Below are 15,465 nucleotides of genomic sequence, written 5' to 3'. Positions count from 1 at the left end.
ACAGTGAGACACAGGAGGGGGCAGAATGTGAGACATGGGGCAGAATGTGAGATACAGGGCAAAATGTGAGACAAGGGGGCAGAATGGACATGGGGCAGAATGTGAGACATGGGGGCAGAATGTGAGACACGGGGTCAGAATGTGACAGTGAGACACAGGAGGGGCAGAATGTGACAGTGAGACATAGGAGGGGGCAGAATGTGACCGTGACACACAGGAGGGGGCAAAATGTGAGACACGGGGCAGAATGTGAGACACGGGGTCAGAATGTGACAGTGAGACACAGGAGGGGGCAGAATGGACACTGGGGCAGAATGTGAGAGTGAGACACAGGAGGGGGCAGAATGTGACAGTAAGACACAGGAGGGGCAGAATGGACACAGTGCAGAATGTGAGACACAGGAGGGGGCAGACTGTGACAGTGAGACACAGGAGGGGGTAGAATGTGAGACACAGGAGGGGGCAGGATGCGAGACACAGGGGGCAGGATGGGAGACACATGGTGCAGGATCATGGGGCAGTATGGATATGATGTAGACAGATGGGGCAGGATCGGGAGATGATATGGGGGCAGAATGGATACTCATGAAGGGAGGATGAGAGAACATTTGGCTGGAGCCAGGAATGAGACACACGGGGGCCAGGATGGGGGATATTATTACCATAGGGGCTAATTAAGGGATATTATTATTGCAGTGATGTATTTATTTTATTTTTTTAAGGATACTGTTTTAAATGGGGGGAGGTCCTGTTGCTGTGCAGAGCGACTCTATGTCACCTTTTTTTCTTCATCTGGTGTAGTGTAGAAGTTGGGAAAAAATTAAGTAATGTGTTCTGCAAGTGTAGCTCTAGATAACTGTGTTATTTCCTGCAGAGATGAGCCCTGGCTGGAAGACGTGATGGTGGTCCGTGCTTGATGAAAGATGAAAAGCGAAGCTGAAGGACTTCACCTAGAGATGTCACTGTGTTATCTGTGCACTGACACTATACATTATATACAGAGTTCCTGTGTACAATGTCACCAGTGATCACTATATTACCTGTACACTGTCACTATATAAAGAGGTCCTGTGCATAATGTCACCGGTGATCACTGTATTACCTGTACACTGACACAATATATAGAGTTCCTGTGTATAATGTCACTGGTGATCACTGTATTACCTGTACACAGACACTGCATACTAAGTACAGATCTCCTGTGTATAATGGCACTTATGGTGATAGTATTATGTTTTTTTTATCAATGATCAGTATTGTAGTATTCAGTCACCATGTGGTGGTAATATGCGGTCTGCTCATGGTGTGGCTGTATTTGTTCCTTGTATGTGGTATTATTGGTGATTGGTGAGAAGTAGAGTTTTTCCAAGAGAGAACGGTGGGACTGTGGACAGTTCGGGGGGTGGAGGGCGGGGCTGGGGTGGAGCCTGGGTGGGGTCTCAAAGGGGCTCCGAAATTCCTAGAGGCAGCCCTGCCTCTATGTAGAGGCGATCGCACTATGGCAGCTTCTAGCCTTTTATGGATGCTATTGAAGCATGCAAAAAGAAAAAAGTGTTTAACAATATAAACAAAAAAATAAATAAAAGTTCAAAAAAGAATTAACCTGATCGCCAAACGGCGTAGCGATAAAAAAAAATCAAAATGACAGAATTACTTTTTTTTTGGTCGCCACGACATTGCATTAAAATGCAATAACGGGCAATCAAAAGAATGTATCTGCACAAAAGTGGTATAATCAAAAACGTCAGCTCAGCATGCAAAAAATGGGCCCTCACCCAACCCAAGATCATGAAAAATGGAGACGCTACGGGTCTCGGAAAATTGCGGAAATTTTTTTTTTTTTTTAGCAAAGTTTGGAATTTTTTTTTCACCACTTAGATAAAAGAGAACCTAAACATGTTTGGTGTCTATGAACTTGGAGAATCATAATTGCAGGTTGGTTTTAGCATTTAGTGAACCTTGCAAAAAAGCCAAACAAAAAATGTGAGATTGCACAACATGGCAAAAACAATGGTGTCGTTCAAAAGTACAACTCATCCCGCAAAAAATAAGCCCTCACACGGCAATATTGACGGAAAAATAAAAAAGTTACGGCTCTGGAAAGAAGGGGATCGAAAAACGAAATTGAAAAAAGCTTCAGTCATGAAGGGTTAAAAACCTTATGTGATACAACCTTTTGGAGCACATATTCATGTTCAGCATATCAAAATCTATAAGATACAATAAAATTTTCTCAGGGGACATGAACTTCCCTGACATTTGTTGCTCAGTGTAATGGATTTGATGGTGCTCCAGGGAATCATTAGAGATTGGAATATTTTTTTTTAACCCAACCTTGACTTTTACTTTTCAACAACTTTGTCCCTGACTTGCTTGGAGATCTCCTTGGTCTTCATCAAGTTGTTTGGTTAGTGATGCCTCTTTCTTAATGATGTTACACTCTCTTTTTTCTTTCAGAAAAGGTGTGTATATACTGACAGACCATGTGACACTTTGATTGCACACAGGTAGACTTCCTTTCATTAAGCATGTGACTTGTGAAGGTAATTGCTTGCACCAAAAATTATTAGGGGCTTCATCGCAAAAGCGGTGAATACATATGCACATGCCAATTTTTGTTATTTGATCTCATAAATTTAATTTATGCCTATTTTGTCTCACTTCAATTCATTAATTTAGATTATTTAGTGCTGATGCATCACACACAAATCGGATTCCAAAAATGCCCGTTTTCAGCACTGCAATGAGTAGACACAGTTCTCTTATTTCTTTCTTGCTTTTTTCTCTGACATCAAAATTGCTAATGAAATACTTATCATAAAAATGTAACTACCCACCAAACACTGAGGACAATCTGATCCAAAACATTGAAAAAAAAGTCATCTGAATGAGGCCAAATTCATTATACAAAGAACTAGAAATATACATAGTTTACACAGGTGCTCTGTAAATTTATGAGCTCTTTTTTGGCTGGTGTGATGTCACTTGTTACGGTATGGGGAAAGTGTTGCAGATATGATTGGAGGTACAGCCGGTGTTCAGAAATGGTTGTGTCAGGTACAGGCAGAGAAACTTACCTGTGGAGGTGAAGCAGTCGACAGTCACAGTTAAATGGATTATTAGCCAAGTTAATTACTTCCAGGTCCTTGAAGTTTTTCATGTTAGGAAGATTTTGCAGCTTGTTGTTCTCTAGAAAAAGACTCTTCATATTTTTGCTAAGCCCTACAAATGCACCACTGGAAAGCTAAACAGACAAAGTATAATTGTTAGATTCAATAATTTAATTATCAGTATGATTCATTTATTTTATAGTGCTAATTACATATTTTCTACAATACTAGTATTGTGGGTTGTTTCTGAACATGACCCAATGACATGATTTCCAATCTCATGGTATTTAGAAAATATCCAGAAAAATTGCAGTTTTTATTGTTCCCGAACATCATAATAGTCTGACACTTTCTGTTCTGTAGATGCCACTTTGCAATAATCATCTGATCTGCAATATTGACACAATTGCAATTAATGGTAACACACCTATTTATATGTAACACAGGAACACACTATTTATAAAAGGTGGTAGACACAGCTTACCCTTTCCTCTCCTGGGACACTCACATCTGCACACATCACAGAGCATGTCTGGATTACTTTCCCAGGTTTCTATGAGTTTCTGTATGGCTTCTGTAAAGTATATCTCTTGAAAGCTGTTAACTGCTGCTTAGGCAATATAGCCACCCTCATAACCATGAACAAAAATCAGAATATATACCATATATACTCGAATATAAGCCGAGATTTTCTGCCCATTTTTTTGGGCTGAAAGTCCCCCTCTCTGCTTATATTCGAGTCATATTCACCGGGGGGTCGGAGGGGGAGGGGGGCGGAGGTGTCAGGTCATAGTTACCCGTCCTGCCGCTGTCTCTTGAGCCCCCAGCTTCTCCGCGCTCTCTCTTCCTGCCTTCAGCGGTCACGTGGTAACGCTCATTAAAACTCATGAATATGCGCATATTCATGAGTTTTAATGAGCGGTATCACATGACTGCTGAACGCAGGACAAGAGAGCGCGGAGAAGCTGGGGATTCAAGAGACAGCGTCAGGACGGGTAAGTATAGCGATACTCACCTGTCCTGCATCCATGGCTGCTTGCTGCTGTCTGTCATCGGTCAGTGACTTCAGACAGCAGAGGGCGCGGTGATGAGAGTAGTGCGCGCCATGCCCCCTGCAGGCTGAACGTCACTGACCGATGACGTGGCAGATAGCGGTGTGCAGCCATGGACGCAGGACAGGTGAGTATCTGACACCCAGCGACGGAGAGGTGAGTATGTCATTTTTTTTATTTTTACATGCAGCAGCAGCGGCAGCACATGGGGGAATAATCTAAGGAGCTTCTTATGGGGTCAGCATAAGGGGGAATAATCTAATGAGCTTCTTATGGGGTCAGCATATGGGGGAATAATCTAAGGAGCTTCTTATGGGGTCAGCATATGGGGGAATAATCTAAGGAGCTTCTTAAGGGGTCAGCATATGGGGCAATAATCTAAGGAGCTTCTTATGAGGTCAGCATATGGGGGAATAATCTATGGAGCTTCTTCTGGGGACACCATATGGGGGAATAATCTATGGAGCATTTCCCACCCTGGGCTTATACTCGAGTCAATAAGTTTTCCCAGTTTTTTGTGGCAAAATTAGGGGGGTCGGCTTATACTCGGGTCGGCTTATACTCGAGTATATACGTTAATTGGAAGATAAAAACTAAATATATGTAAAAAATAGTCATCACTGTCCCATTTTAATTTATGGATAACATGCAAAGAAGAGAAAGGTAAATATTCCCTTCAAATCTACTCAAAATGATCAAATGAACAAAACTACAAGAGCCGTCAAGCCTAATATATTGATCTTCACCATTCTTTATATTATATAATCCAAGGTGGCTTTTTTAATATATATATATATATATATATATATATATACAGTCATATGTAAAAGTTTGGGCACCCCTATTAATGTTAACCTTTTTTCTTTATAACAATTTTGTTTTTTGCAACAGCTATTTCAGTTTCATATATCTAATAACTAATGGACTCAGTTATATTTGTGGATTCAAATGAGTTTTATTGTACTAACAGAAAATGTGAAATCTGCATTTTAACAAAATTTGACCGGTGCAAAAGTATGGGCACCTCAACATAAAAGTGACATTAATATTTCGTAGATCCTCCTTTTGCAAAAATAACAGACTCTAGTCACTTCCTGTAGCTATTAATGAGTTCCTGGATCCTGGATGAAGGTATTTGTGACCATTCCTGTTCTTCCATTTCCTTACTATGTTCCTCACAGTGGAAACTGACAGGTTCAATCTCTGAGACAACTTTTTGTATCCTTCCCCTGAAAAGCTATGTTGAATAATCTTTGTTTTCAGATCATTTGAGAGTTGTTTGGAGGAGCCCATGATGCCACTCTTCATAGTAGAATCAAATAGGAGAACTACTTGCAAGGGGCCACCTTAAATACCTTTTCTCATGAATTGATACACCTGGCTATGAAGTTCAAAGCTCAATGAGGTTACAAAACCAATTTAGTGCTTCAGGAAGTCAGTAAAAAGTAGTTAGGAGTGTTCAAATCAAGAAAATGATAAGGGTGCCCATACTTTTGCACCGGTCAAAGTTTGTTTAAATGCAGATTGCACATTTTCTGTTAGTACAATAAACCTCATTTGAATCCAGAAATATAACTGAGTCCATCAGTTATTAGATATATGAAACTGAAATAGCTGTTGCAAAAACCAAAATTGTTATAAAGAAAAAAGGTTAACATTAATGGGGGTACCCAAACTTTTACATATGACTGTGTATATATATATATATATATATATATATATATATATATATATTTTTATATACTAGCTGAAGAGCCTGGCATTGCCTGGGCATAGTAACCAACTGTGGTTAGTTATAACAAATTATAATTATTATATTGCACATAAAAACATTTCACATCATATATTCAACACTACAGATTTGCAACACAAATTAACTAGACGATTACCCAAGTATTGATGGTATTTTATTTTCAACTCATTCAAGAGCCTTTTGATAAACATTTTTGTTTTTTCCTTTCGGTGCAAAGATGATCAGATTTTTGGCAGATCCAACTCTTGAACAGATCATGTAAAGTTGACCATGAGAAAAGCATGGAGATTGCAAATCGATCCCTACTACTTTCAAGGACTGTTCCTGAGCATTGTTAATGGACATTGCAAATAGCAGTTGAACTGGAAACTGGAGGCGTTAAAAATCAAAAAGCAAATCAGATGGAATGAGTGTAATGAGTGGAATTCTTGGAATGAAAATGTCCTCTCCTTTGGCACATCCTGTTTCTGAGATCTGTATCTATCCCTATCCTGTGTGATAATGTCTGCTGACCTGTGTATCTAATCCTCTCCTGTGTGATACTTTCTGCTGAGCTGTGTATCTAATCCTATCGTGTGTTACTGTCTGCTCAGCCGTGTATCTAATCCTATCCTGTGTGATACTGACTGCTGAGCAGTGTATCTAGACCTATCCTGTGATACCGTCTGCTGAGCCGTGTATCTAACCCTATCCTGTGTGATACTGACTGCTGAGCCATGTATCTAATCCTATTCTGTGTGATACTGTCTGCTGAGCCGTCTATCTAATACTATTCTGTGTGATACTGTGTGCTGAGCTGTGTATCTAATCCTATCCTGTGTGATACTGTCTGCTGAGCTGTGTATCTATTCCTATCCTGTGTGATACTGACTGCTGAGCTGTGTATCTAATCCTGTCCTGTGTGATACTGACTGCTGAGCTGTGTATCTAATCCTATCCAGTGTGATACTGACTGCTGAGCCATGTGTTTAATCCTCTCCTGTGTGATACTGACTGCTGAGCTGTGTATCTAATCCTATCCTGTGTGATACTGACTGCTGAGCTGTGTATCTAATCCTGTCCTGTGTGATACTGACTGCTGAGCTGTGTATCTAATCCTATCCTGTGTGATACTGACTGCTGAACCATGTGTCTAATCCTCTCCTGTGTGATACTGACTGCTGAGCTGTGTATCTAATCCTATCCTGTGTGATACTGACTGCTGAGCCGTATATCTAATCCTATCCTGTGTGATACTGGGCTCCCCCTGCAGTCTGTGTCAGAGGGTGGTCTGTGTTGGCACGGTAATAAATTGTGTTATTTCCAGGTTTACAGAAGGACGATAACACCATAGAAATGATAAGAATAATAGGCAAAATTGTTTGGTGAATTGTAACGCGTGGGGGTAAAATTTCGCCTCACAACATAGCCTATGACGCTCTTGGGGTCCAGATGTGTGACTATGCAAAATTTTGTGGCTGTAGCTGCGATGGTGCACATGCCAATCCGGACATCCATCCATACGTACATACATACACTTTTTCCCCATTATGTACCTAGGGACAAATTGTTTGGCGAATTGGAACGCACGGGGTTAAAATTTCACCTCACAACATAGCCTATGACGCTCTCGGGGTCCAGACCGTTTAAAATTTTGTGGCTGTAGCTGCGATGGTGCAGATGCCAATCCCAGACATACACACATACATACAAACATACACACACACACACACACATTGAGCTTTATATATATACTGTATATATATATATATATATATATATACTAGATGGTGGCCCGATTCTAACGCATCTGGTATTCTAGAATATGTATGTAGATTATTTAAAGGGAATCTGTCACCCCATTTCCCCATAAGCTGGGGCTACCGCCATCAGGGGCTTATCTACAGCATTCTGTAATGCTGTAGATAAGCCCCCGATGAAACCTGAAAAATAAGAAAAACACGTTAGATTATACTCACCGGGGGCGGGTGTGGTGGGTGTCGTGGTCCGGTCCGGCGCCTCCCATCTTCATACGATGATGTCCTCCTCCTTGATTCTCCCTCGGCTCCTGCGCACGCGTACTTTATCTGCCCTGTTGAGGGCAGAGTAAAGTACTGCAGTGTGCAGGCGCCGGAAAAGGTCAGAGAGGTCCTGCGCACTGCAGTACTCTGCACTGCCCTCAACAGGGCCGATAAAGTACGCGTGCGCAGGAGCCGAGGGAGAAGCAAGGAGGAGGACGTCATCGTATGAAGATGGGAGGAGCCGGACGGGACGGCGACACCCATCGGACCGGACCGAACGCTGGGGTGAGTATAATCTAACTCTTTTTTTCTTATCTTTCAGGTTTCATCGGGGGCTTATCTACAGCATTTATGTGTGCATGGATTTATGTCTTTTTACATCAATTAAGGAATTTCCTTTTAAAACCGTGTGGGGGCTTCACAACACAGAACTAGACCCCAATCAGAGGACCATAAAACATCCGGACTCCTTATCTATGAACTGGTCCAATGTTTATATTTATGTTTCTCCCTCTCCCATATTGATAGTTCTGCTTCACGTCACTTGTCTTATCTATTGCATTTTTTCTAGGCTGTATTGTGCATAAATATGTGACTTCAGATTTTGTATTAGTCTAGCCTGATGAAGAGACCTGAGTAGTCTCGAAAGCTTGCAATGTGTTACCATCTTTTCAGTTAGCCATTAAAAGGTATCAACCACTGAGGACTCTCAATCCTGAATGTTAAGATAGGGAGCCACTGTAATAATGGGAGTGATGAGTAAGTAATGTGCCATCCACACTGGATTACGAGGCCTACAGACCTAAGAGAGAGGGGACGCTAGATCAGTGTCCACAGCAAATGGAAAATAGTGTAATCAATCTTCTATGAGGTCCACATTTAGTATGGGGATGGAATGACTCAGATGTAGCTAAGCGGCCTCAGGAACAAGTATGAATATATGGATGGCCTTGTTCATGTACATGTAATTAAATGAATAGCCGTTTCGTTGGTGGGTGGTGGCGCCGTGTGACCTGGAGAGTATGCGGAATCCACTGCTAGTGGGCCAAGGAGAAAAAGAACTGGCCTATTGCTCACTGGTCCAAGGTGTTGTTTTCAGATTAAAGTAAATTTTGCATTTCATTTGGAAATCAAGGTCCCAGAGTCTTGAGGAAGAATGGAGAGGCACACAGTCCAAGCTGCTTGAGGTCTAGTGTGAATTTTCCACAATCATTGATGATTTGGGGAGCCATGTCATTTGCTGGTGTAGGTCCACTCTGTTTTGTCAAGACCAAAGTCAGCGCAGCCTTCTACCAGGAAATTTTAAAGCACTTCATGCTTCCCTCTGCTAATAAGCTTTTTGAAGATGGAAATTTCATTCTCCAGCAGACTTGTCACCTGTCCACACTGCCAAAGTACCAATACATGGTTTAAAAAAAAAACAGTATTACTGTGCTTGACTGGCCTGACCTTAACCCCATAGAGAATCTATAGGGCATTGTCAAGAGGAAGATTAGAGACACCAGACCCAACAATACAGATGAGCTGAAGGCTGTTATCAAAGCAACCTGGCCTTCCTTAACACCTCAGCAGTGCCACAGGCTGATCACCTCCATTCCACACCGCATTGCAGTAATTGATGCAAAAGCAGGTATTGAGTGCATTTACTGAACATACATTTCAGTATTTCAGCTGGCCAACATTTTGGATTTTAAAGTCATTTTTTCAAGCCAGTGTTATAAAGTATTCTAATTTACTGAGATAATGACTTTTGGGATTTCGCTGGCTGCAAGCTATAATCATCAACATAAACAGAAATAAACACTTGAAATAGATCAATCTGTTTGTAATGACGCTATTTAATATATTGTAATGATACTACAGTTCAGTATAACGCAACCTCCACCAGGAGGAGCTTGTGAGGGAGGAGAGGCTGCACTCACAGCGTAACACCACAGTGCGGCAGCGCAGGAGCCATTAGGTGGTGAGAGTGTGGTCAGACGAGCCGAGTTAGCAACAGTCAGGAAGCGCAGTACCAGAAGAAATCACAGTACACGTAGTCAAGTACAAGCCAGAGACACTGACACTGCCTGCCGGCCGCAGCGGACTGAAATAGCAACACAGATCCCAAAACGAGGCAGAGAAAGTTAACCCTTGCATGACCAGACCGGTCAAATGTTGACAGATAGCTTGAGTTGATACTGATGCACCCTGAGCCTGTAGGACAGCTTGAATTTCTTAGGAACTTGATTGGAACTGCTTATCCAACTTCCGGACTATCCTGCTTCCAGACTATCCTTCATAAATTTTTCTCTGCCGTCTATGTCCAGGGAGATTAGCTACAGTGCCATGGGCTGTAAACTTCTTATGTTGTGCACTGTGGACAAAGGAATATCAAAATCAATGGAGATGGACTGGTAACTAGAGTTGAGCGAAACAGGTCGGCCAATAAGTCGCCGACTTATGGCAAAGTCAGGTTTCACCGACCGAAACCAGACCACAACGTGAAGTCGGCCATGCGGTCGGCAAAACGAGCGCCAAAGATGGATTTCCCAGAATGCTTGTTTGTGACTTTTTTAAGCCACTGAGCAAGGATGTACACTGTGGGCAACGAGATGACATGTGCAGCGGAGCGAGAGAGAGTTTTCGCGCACTTTAAAAAAGCGGTCCGGCATGTACGTGTGTTTACTGTCCTCCGCTCCCTGCCGACTTTGCTTCCCCATTGATTAGCATTGGGTTTCGTGTTTCAGTCGGACCTCAGACTTTTCCCGATAGTTGGCCGATTTCTTTCGACTTGACTTTTGAGAAAGTCGGGTTTCATGAAACCCGACTCGACCCTAAAAAAGGCAGTTGCTCATCTCTACTGGTAACCTTATGATTGTTGATATTGTTCAACAATTTTGGCTCTCAAGACCTCAAACAGTTCTTTAATATTTCTGTTTCCTGTGCTTAATGTGGTAGACACAGACACACAATGCAAAGAATGAGTCAACTTCTCCCCTTTTTAGTGGTTTCAGGTGTGATTTTCATATTGCACACACCTGTTACTTCCCATAGGTGAGAATGAATGAGCATAACATGTTTGAAACAAAGTTGTTTATCCACAGTTTTGGAAAGGTGCCAACCATTTTGTCCAGCCCATTTTTTAGGGTTTTATGTGAAATTATGTCCAATTTGCCTTTTTTTTGTGTTGCTCCAATACACTCAAAGGAAATGAATTTTCTGGAAGAAATACTTCATTTTCTGGAAGAATTTCAAGGGTGCCAAAACTTTCGGCCATGACTGTGTGTGTACACAGTATGTGTGTATGTGTGTGTGTATATATATATATATATATATATATATATATATGCTACAAACAGTTGGACACAATTAATCCAGGGCCATTTTGGTTCCTTGCACACTTCCTCACCTTTTTTAAAGATTCATTTAAGATATCCCTTCAGTGGCTCTTAAAGGGAATCTGTCACCTATTTTTTGCCCTATGAGCTGCTGCCATCTCCATCAGGGGCTTATCTACAGCATTCGGTAATGCTGTAGATAAGCCCCCGATAAAATCTGAAAGATAAGAAAAACGAGTGAGATTATACTCACCGGGGGATCCGGTCCAGTCCGATGGATGTCGCGGTCCGGTCCAGCGCTTCCCATCTTCTAGTGATGATATCCTCCTTCTTACTTCTGCCGCGGCTCCTGCACAGGCGTACTTTATCTGCCCTGTTGAGGGCAGAGTAAAGTACTGCAGTGCGCAGGTGTCGGACCTCTCTGACCTTTCCTGGTGCCTGTGTGGCGCCCCTGAGGGTTCAGTTGCCACAGAGGTACTGCACCTCCTCCTGAGGTGTGGTGCCCCACCATCCAGGTAAAGTGGGAACTCATGACCACGCTCCAACACTCGCATCCCACACAACACAGTAGTTCAGCAAAGCCACATTGCGGCTCCCTGCTTGGAGTGTAGCAGAGCACCTTTGGTGGCTCCCTGCTTGGAACACTAAATGTGCTGGGAGGTGGGTGGAGTTTAGAATACATAAAAGAGCGGGAAGGTGTAGGATTTGGGGTCAGTCAGTCAGAGAGTCACTCAGAGAGGAGTGAGGAAAGGAGATCCCTGGAAGAGAGATGGAGGAAGGAGGTGCTGCAGCAGACCTCAGTGACCTGGGTCTGCTGGCACGGCAAAGGAGAGAAGAAGAAAGACATTGAACTGAAACCTGATCTTCCATAAGAAGGAAAGACTAGTACGGAACATAGGAGTAAAAGGGAACAGAGGACGTGGGTTAGAGGAAGAACCCTGCCTAGAAGTTCTAAGCGCAAGGCCGGGGCCCGGTCCCCGAGGTTGTATGGACACTAATGGTTCTGCAGCAGACACCTGTGGAGTAGTGGGCTGTAAATGCACTACGCCCATCTAAGACTTGGGGGCACAACAGCAACATTGATAGTGAGCCGGGACTCAGGAGTAAGGAGTCCCCGAAGCAGGCTACAGCTGTCTGCCATACAAGTAGAGTTCTTGGGAACATCTTAAAGGAGGAACTCCAGTGTAGCCCAGTACTAGGAGATCTTAACACTTAGAGGCGCTATAGAGGAGACGTTCAGAAAGGCACATGTTGGCAGAGTGTTGGAAGGGAGCGTCCTATCTTGCCTGGAGGTCGACTGAGCCCCTGACCCGGAGGACACAGCACAGAGGCAGGCACCTGTGTGTACTACAGACTGTGAGTAAAGCTTTGGAACTACAAGCCTTGGTGTCCTCCATTCATTCCTGTGCCAACACCCCTGGTACCGCTACATCTTGGTACCAGCTTCTACACTGCCTGCGCCTCACAGCTACCCCTACATCTACACTGCCCTGGGACTACAGCTCCACCTGTGGGGAGCTTCACAATCTTGGCTGCAACACACCACCTGTCCCAGAGGATCTGCATGCAACGTCGGCCTAACATCTCACTTGCCGAACACCACAGGTGGCGTCACAAACTATTCATAAACTCTATTCACCCCTTTTTGCCATGGAGCCCCAGGGCCACGGACCGGGTCACAGCTTCCGTGACAACTCCCATTGAGATCAACGGGCCCGGTACCGACTACCCCGCCAGCCCTTGTCAGGCGCTCCATTCTGGCGTCATGAACAGGATGACGAGACCTGATGCCATCGGGTTCTGTGTGCCTAAGATTTGTTGGACTTAAAACTTTTGAGAATGTGCAGAAGACCCAATTTGATAGACTGTGAAATGAATACTAAAAATGGCCGACAGCCTGGAGAAGAAGGGCGTGATCATATAGGTGGTCCTAAGAAAAGAGCGCGGACTGTCCTGGGCCTCCCCTGTCTAAACTTCTACGCGACAGCAACTTGGCCCACCCCCGAGGGGTTCGTATACTGGCTTGGTATGGAGGAGTTGGAAGAAGATGCCGCCCCCAGAAGGAGGAGCGGAAGCCAGTGGCGGGAAGGAAGCTGAGACAGGAAGAAGAACGCCAGAATGCCATGATGGAATAAGAGGGAAGGAGGCCTGCGGAGCGCGGGGAGGCTGAGCTGGATCTTCCCGGCGCCATGGCTGAAGGCTCGGACCCTGCTTCTAGGCTGAATCGACGGCAGCTGGAGGAGGAGATTGCCCGGCTGACCCAATGTTTGCAGCTGAGGCAGGAGGCCTTGTGGAGGCTGAACTGGCAGCACGCCCGGGAGGGGCCTACACCTGCGGTAACCGCCGCTGCTGCACCGGAGTTTCCCCAGGCAGACTCCACGGAGCTTGCAGCCGCCATCACACCACCGGCAGCATCCGGAACCCCTTCGCTGCCGCCACAGGAGGAATTGTATGAGGCCACGGGAGCCAAGGCGCAGGAAGAGGAGCTCCCGCCCGGACCTGACGCGGCTGCGCAGATCCCATCAGAGACCCCTGCAGACCCGGAGCTGCCGTTAGCTCCACCGCCCTCCCCGGTGTCCCACCGAGCAGCGTCCACTGCCACTATGCCTGCACCGGAGCAGAGACTGCACCGCCGGGAGGCACCAGGTGTATACCCCGGCCCTCCTAACGGGTTGCCCCCTGAATTCACGTTATCGGAGGCTGGCTTGTGGGAACTCGAAATGGGGCAATTGGAAGAGTCAGCTGGGGGCACTAGATTGTCAGAAATGGGGAGGTAGAAGAGGTCCTTAATGAGATGGGTACGGCTGGAACAGGCGCGCACGATTCGGCATCTTCGGGGATTGGAGGAATCTAGTGTTATGATGAGTCACCGAAGGAGGAAAAAACAAAATACCAGCTAAGTCCAGAAAAACCAGAGAGGTTGGCAGCTATCGGATTGCAGACCCCTGAACATATCCACAACAACTAGCAGTAGCCGTGGGGGGTTCCTACGGTGCCCTAGACCCTCCGATCACAGCCGGAGAGCTACATAGCATAAAGACAGAAAGGGGGAAAAACTAAACTGCCCCAGAGCACACCCCAAAGCAATAGGCAGCCCCCAACATATAATGACGGTGAAGCAAGATGAAAACACTAACACAGATAGAAAGATAGGTTGAGCAAATGATGGGGCCCAAGCTAACTACATAGGACAGGATAGGAAAGCTGCTGTCTGCCATCCGCAAAAACCCTATCAAAATGAGCCAACCGACTGATAGGAAAAACAGGCCCTGAAGTCGCTAGGCTTCAAAAGACTCTATCAGCACTCAGGTATATTCTGAAGACAGAGCAAACGATCAACAGATCAGAGACAAAAATGGAACTCAGCTCACCCCCGGCCGGGGATGGCAGAACTCCCAAAAAACAAGGCAAAACAAAAACAAAACTGAAGAGTACAAAGCAGAGCAGAAAAACTTAGCTTTGAGATGCAGGAATCAGACTGGTCTCCAAGAATCCAGCAGGAAAATCACCAGCCAGGAAGAAGGGCGTCGGCAGCCTTATATCCAGTACTCAATTCCAGCCACCCAGTTATCATCTACCAGCCCAGGTGTTTGGTAATCAGTCTCACTACCTTCCTTCACCAGAGGAGAGAGTTCATCAGACCTCAATGGTGAAGGGAAAAATGAACTCACAACAGTACCTACCCCTTGAGGAGGGGTCACCGAACCCTCATCCATGCCAACGGGCGATCCGGGTGAGCCCGATGAAAGGCACGCACCAATCTTTCGGCATGAATATCAGAGGCAGAGACCCAGGAATTATCCTCCTGACCATAACCCTTCCACTTAACCAAATACTGGAGTCTCCGTCTAGCCAGACGGGAATCCAGTATCTTCTCTACCTCATATTCAATGTTACCTTCAACCAATATAGGGTCAGGAGGTGCCACCACAGGAACCACTGGTTCAACAAACCTCTTCAACAAGGACTTATGAAACACATTATGAATTTTAAATGTGACAGGAAGAGCCAACCGAAAAGAGACCGGATTAATAATCTCCAAAATCTTGTAAGGTCCAATAAATCTAGGCTTAAACTTAGGAGAAGCCACCTTCATAGCAATATTTTTTGATGACAACCAAGCCATATCACCCACCTTAAACTGGGGACCAACGGTCCTACGCCGGTTGGAAAACCACTGGGCCTTTTCCTGGGAGAGTGACAACTTATCCACTACTTGGTCCCAGATCT

The 15,465-nt window shown here is 44.7% G+C and overlaps 1 protein-coding gene across 1 annotated transcript in view; it reads right to left on the bottom strand.

Moving 5' to 3' along the window:
* Positions 1 to 15,465, bottom strand: part of CHADL (chondroadherin like) — a 564,691-nt gene that overhangs the window by 94,965 nt on the left and 454,261 nt on the right. Inside the window, exon 5 of the mRNA XM_073572981.1 lies at positions 3,078 to 3,244. Within this exon, the coding sequence (XP_073429082.1) occupies positions 3,078 to 3,244 (167 nt within the window). The remainder of the gene's footprint in view (positions 1 to 3,077; positions 3,245 to 15,465) is intronic.

Source organism: Dendrobates tinctorius, unplaced genomic scaffold (genome assembly GCF_039654945.1).
Source record: "Dendrobates tinctorius isolate UK_male_01 unplaced genomic scaffold, ASM3965494v1 ptg000033l, whole genome shotgun sequence".
NCBI lineage: Eukaryota > Metazoa > Chordata > Amphibia > Anura > Dendrobatidae > Dendrobates > Dendrobates tinctorius.
The sequence above is the reverse complement of the archived record's forward strand: the minus strand, read 5'-3'. Positions and strand labels throughout refer to the sequence as shown.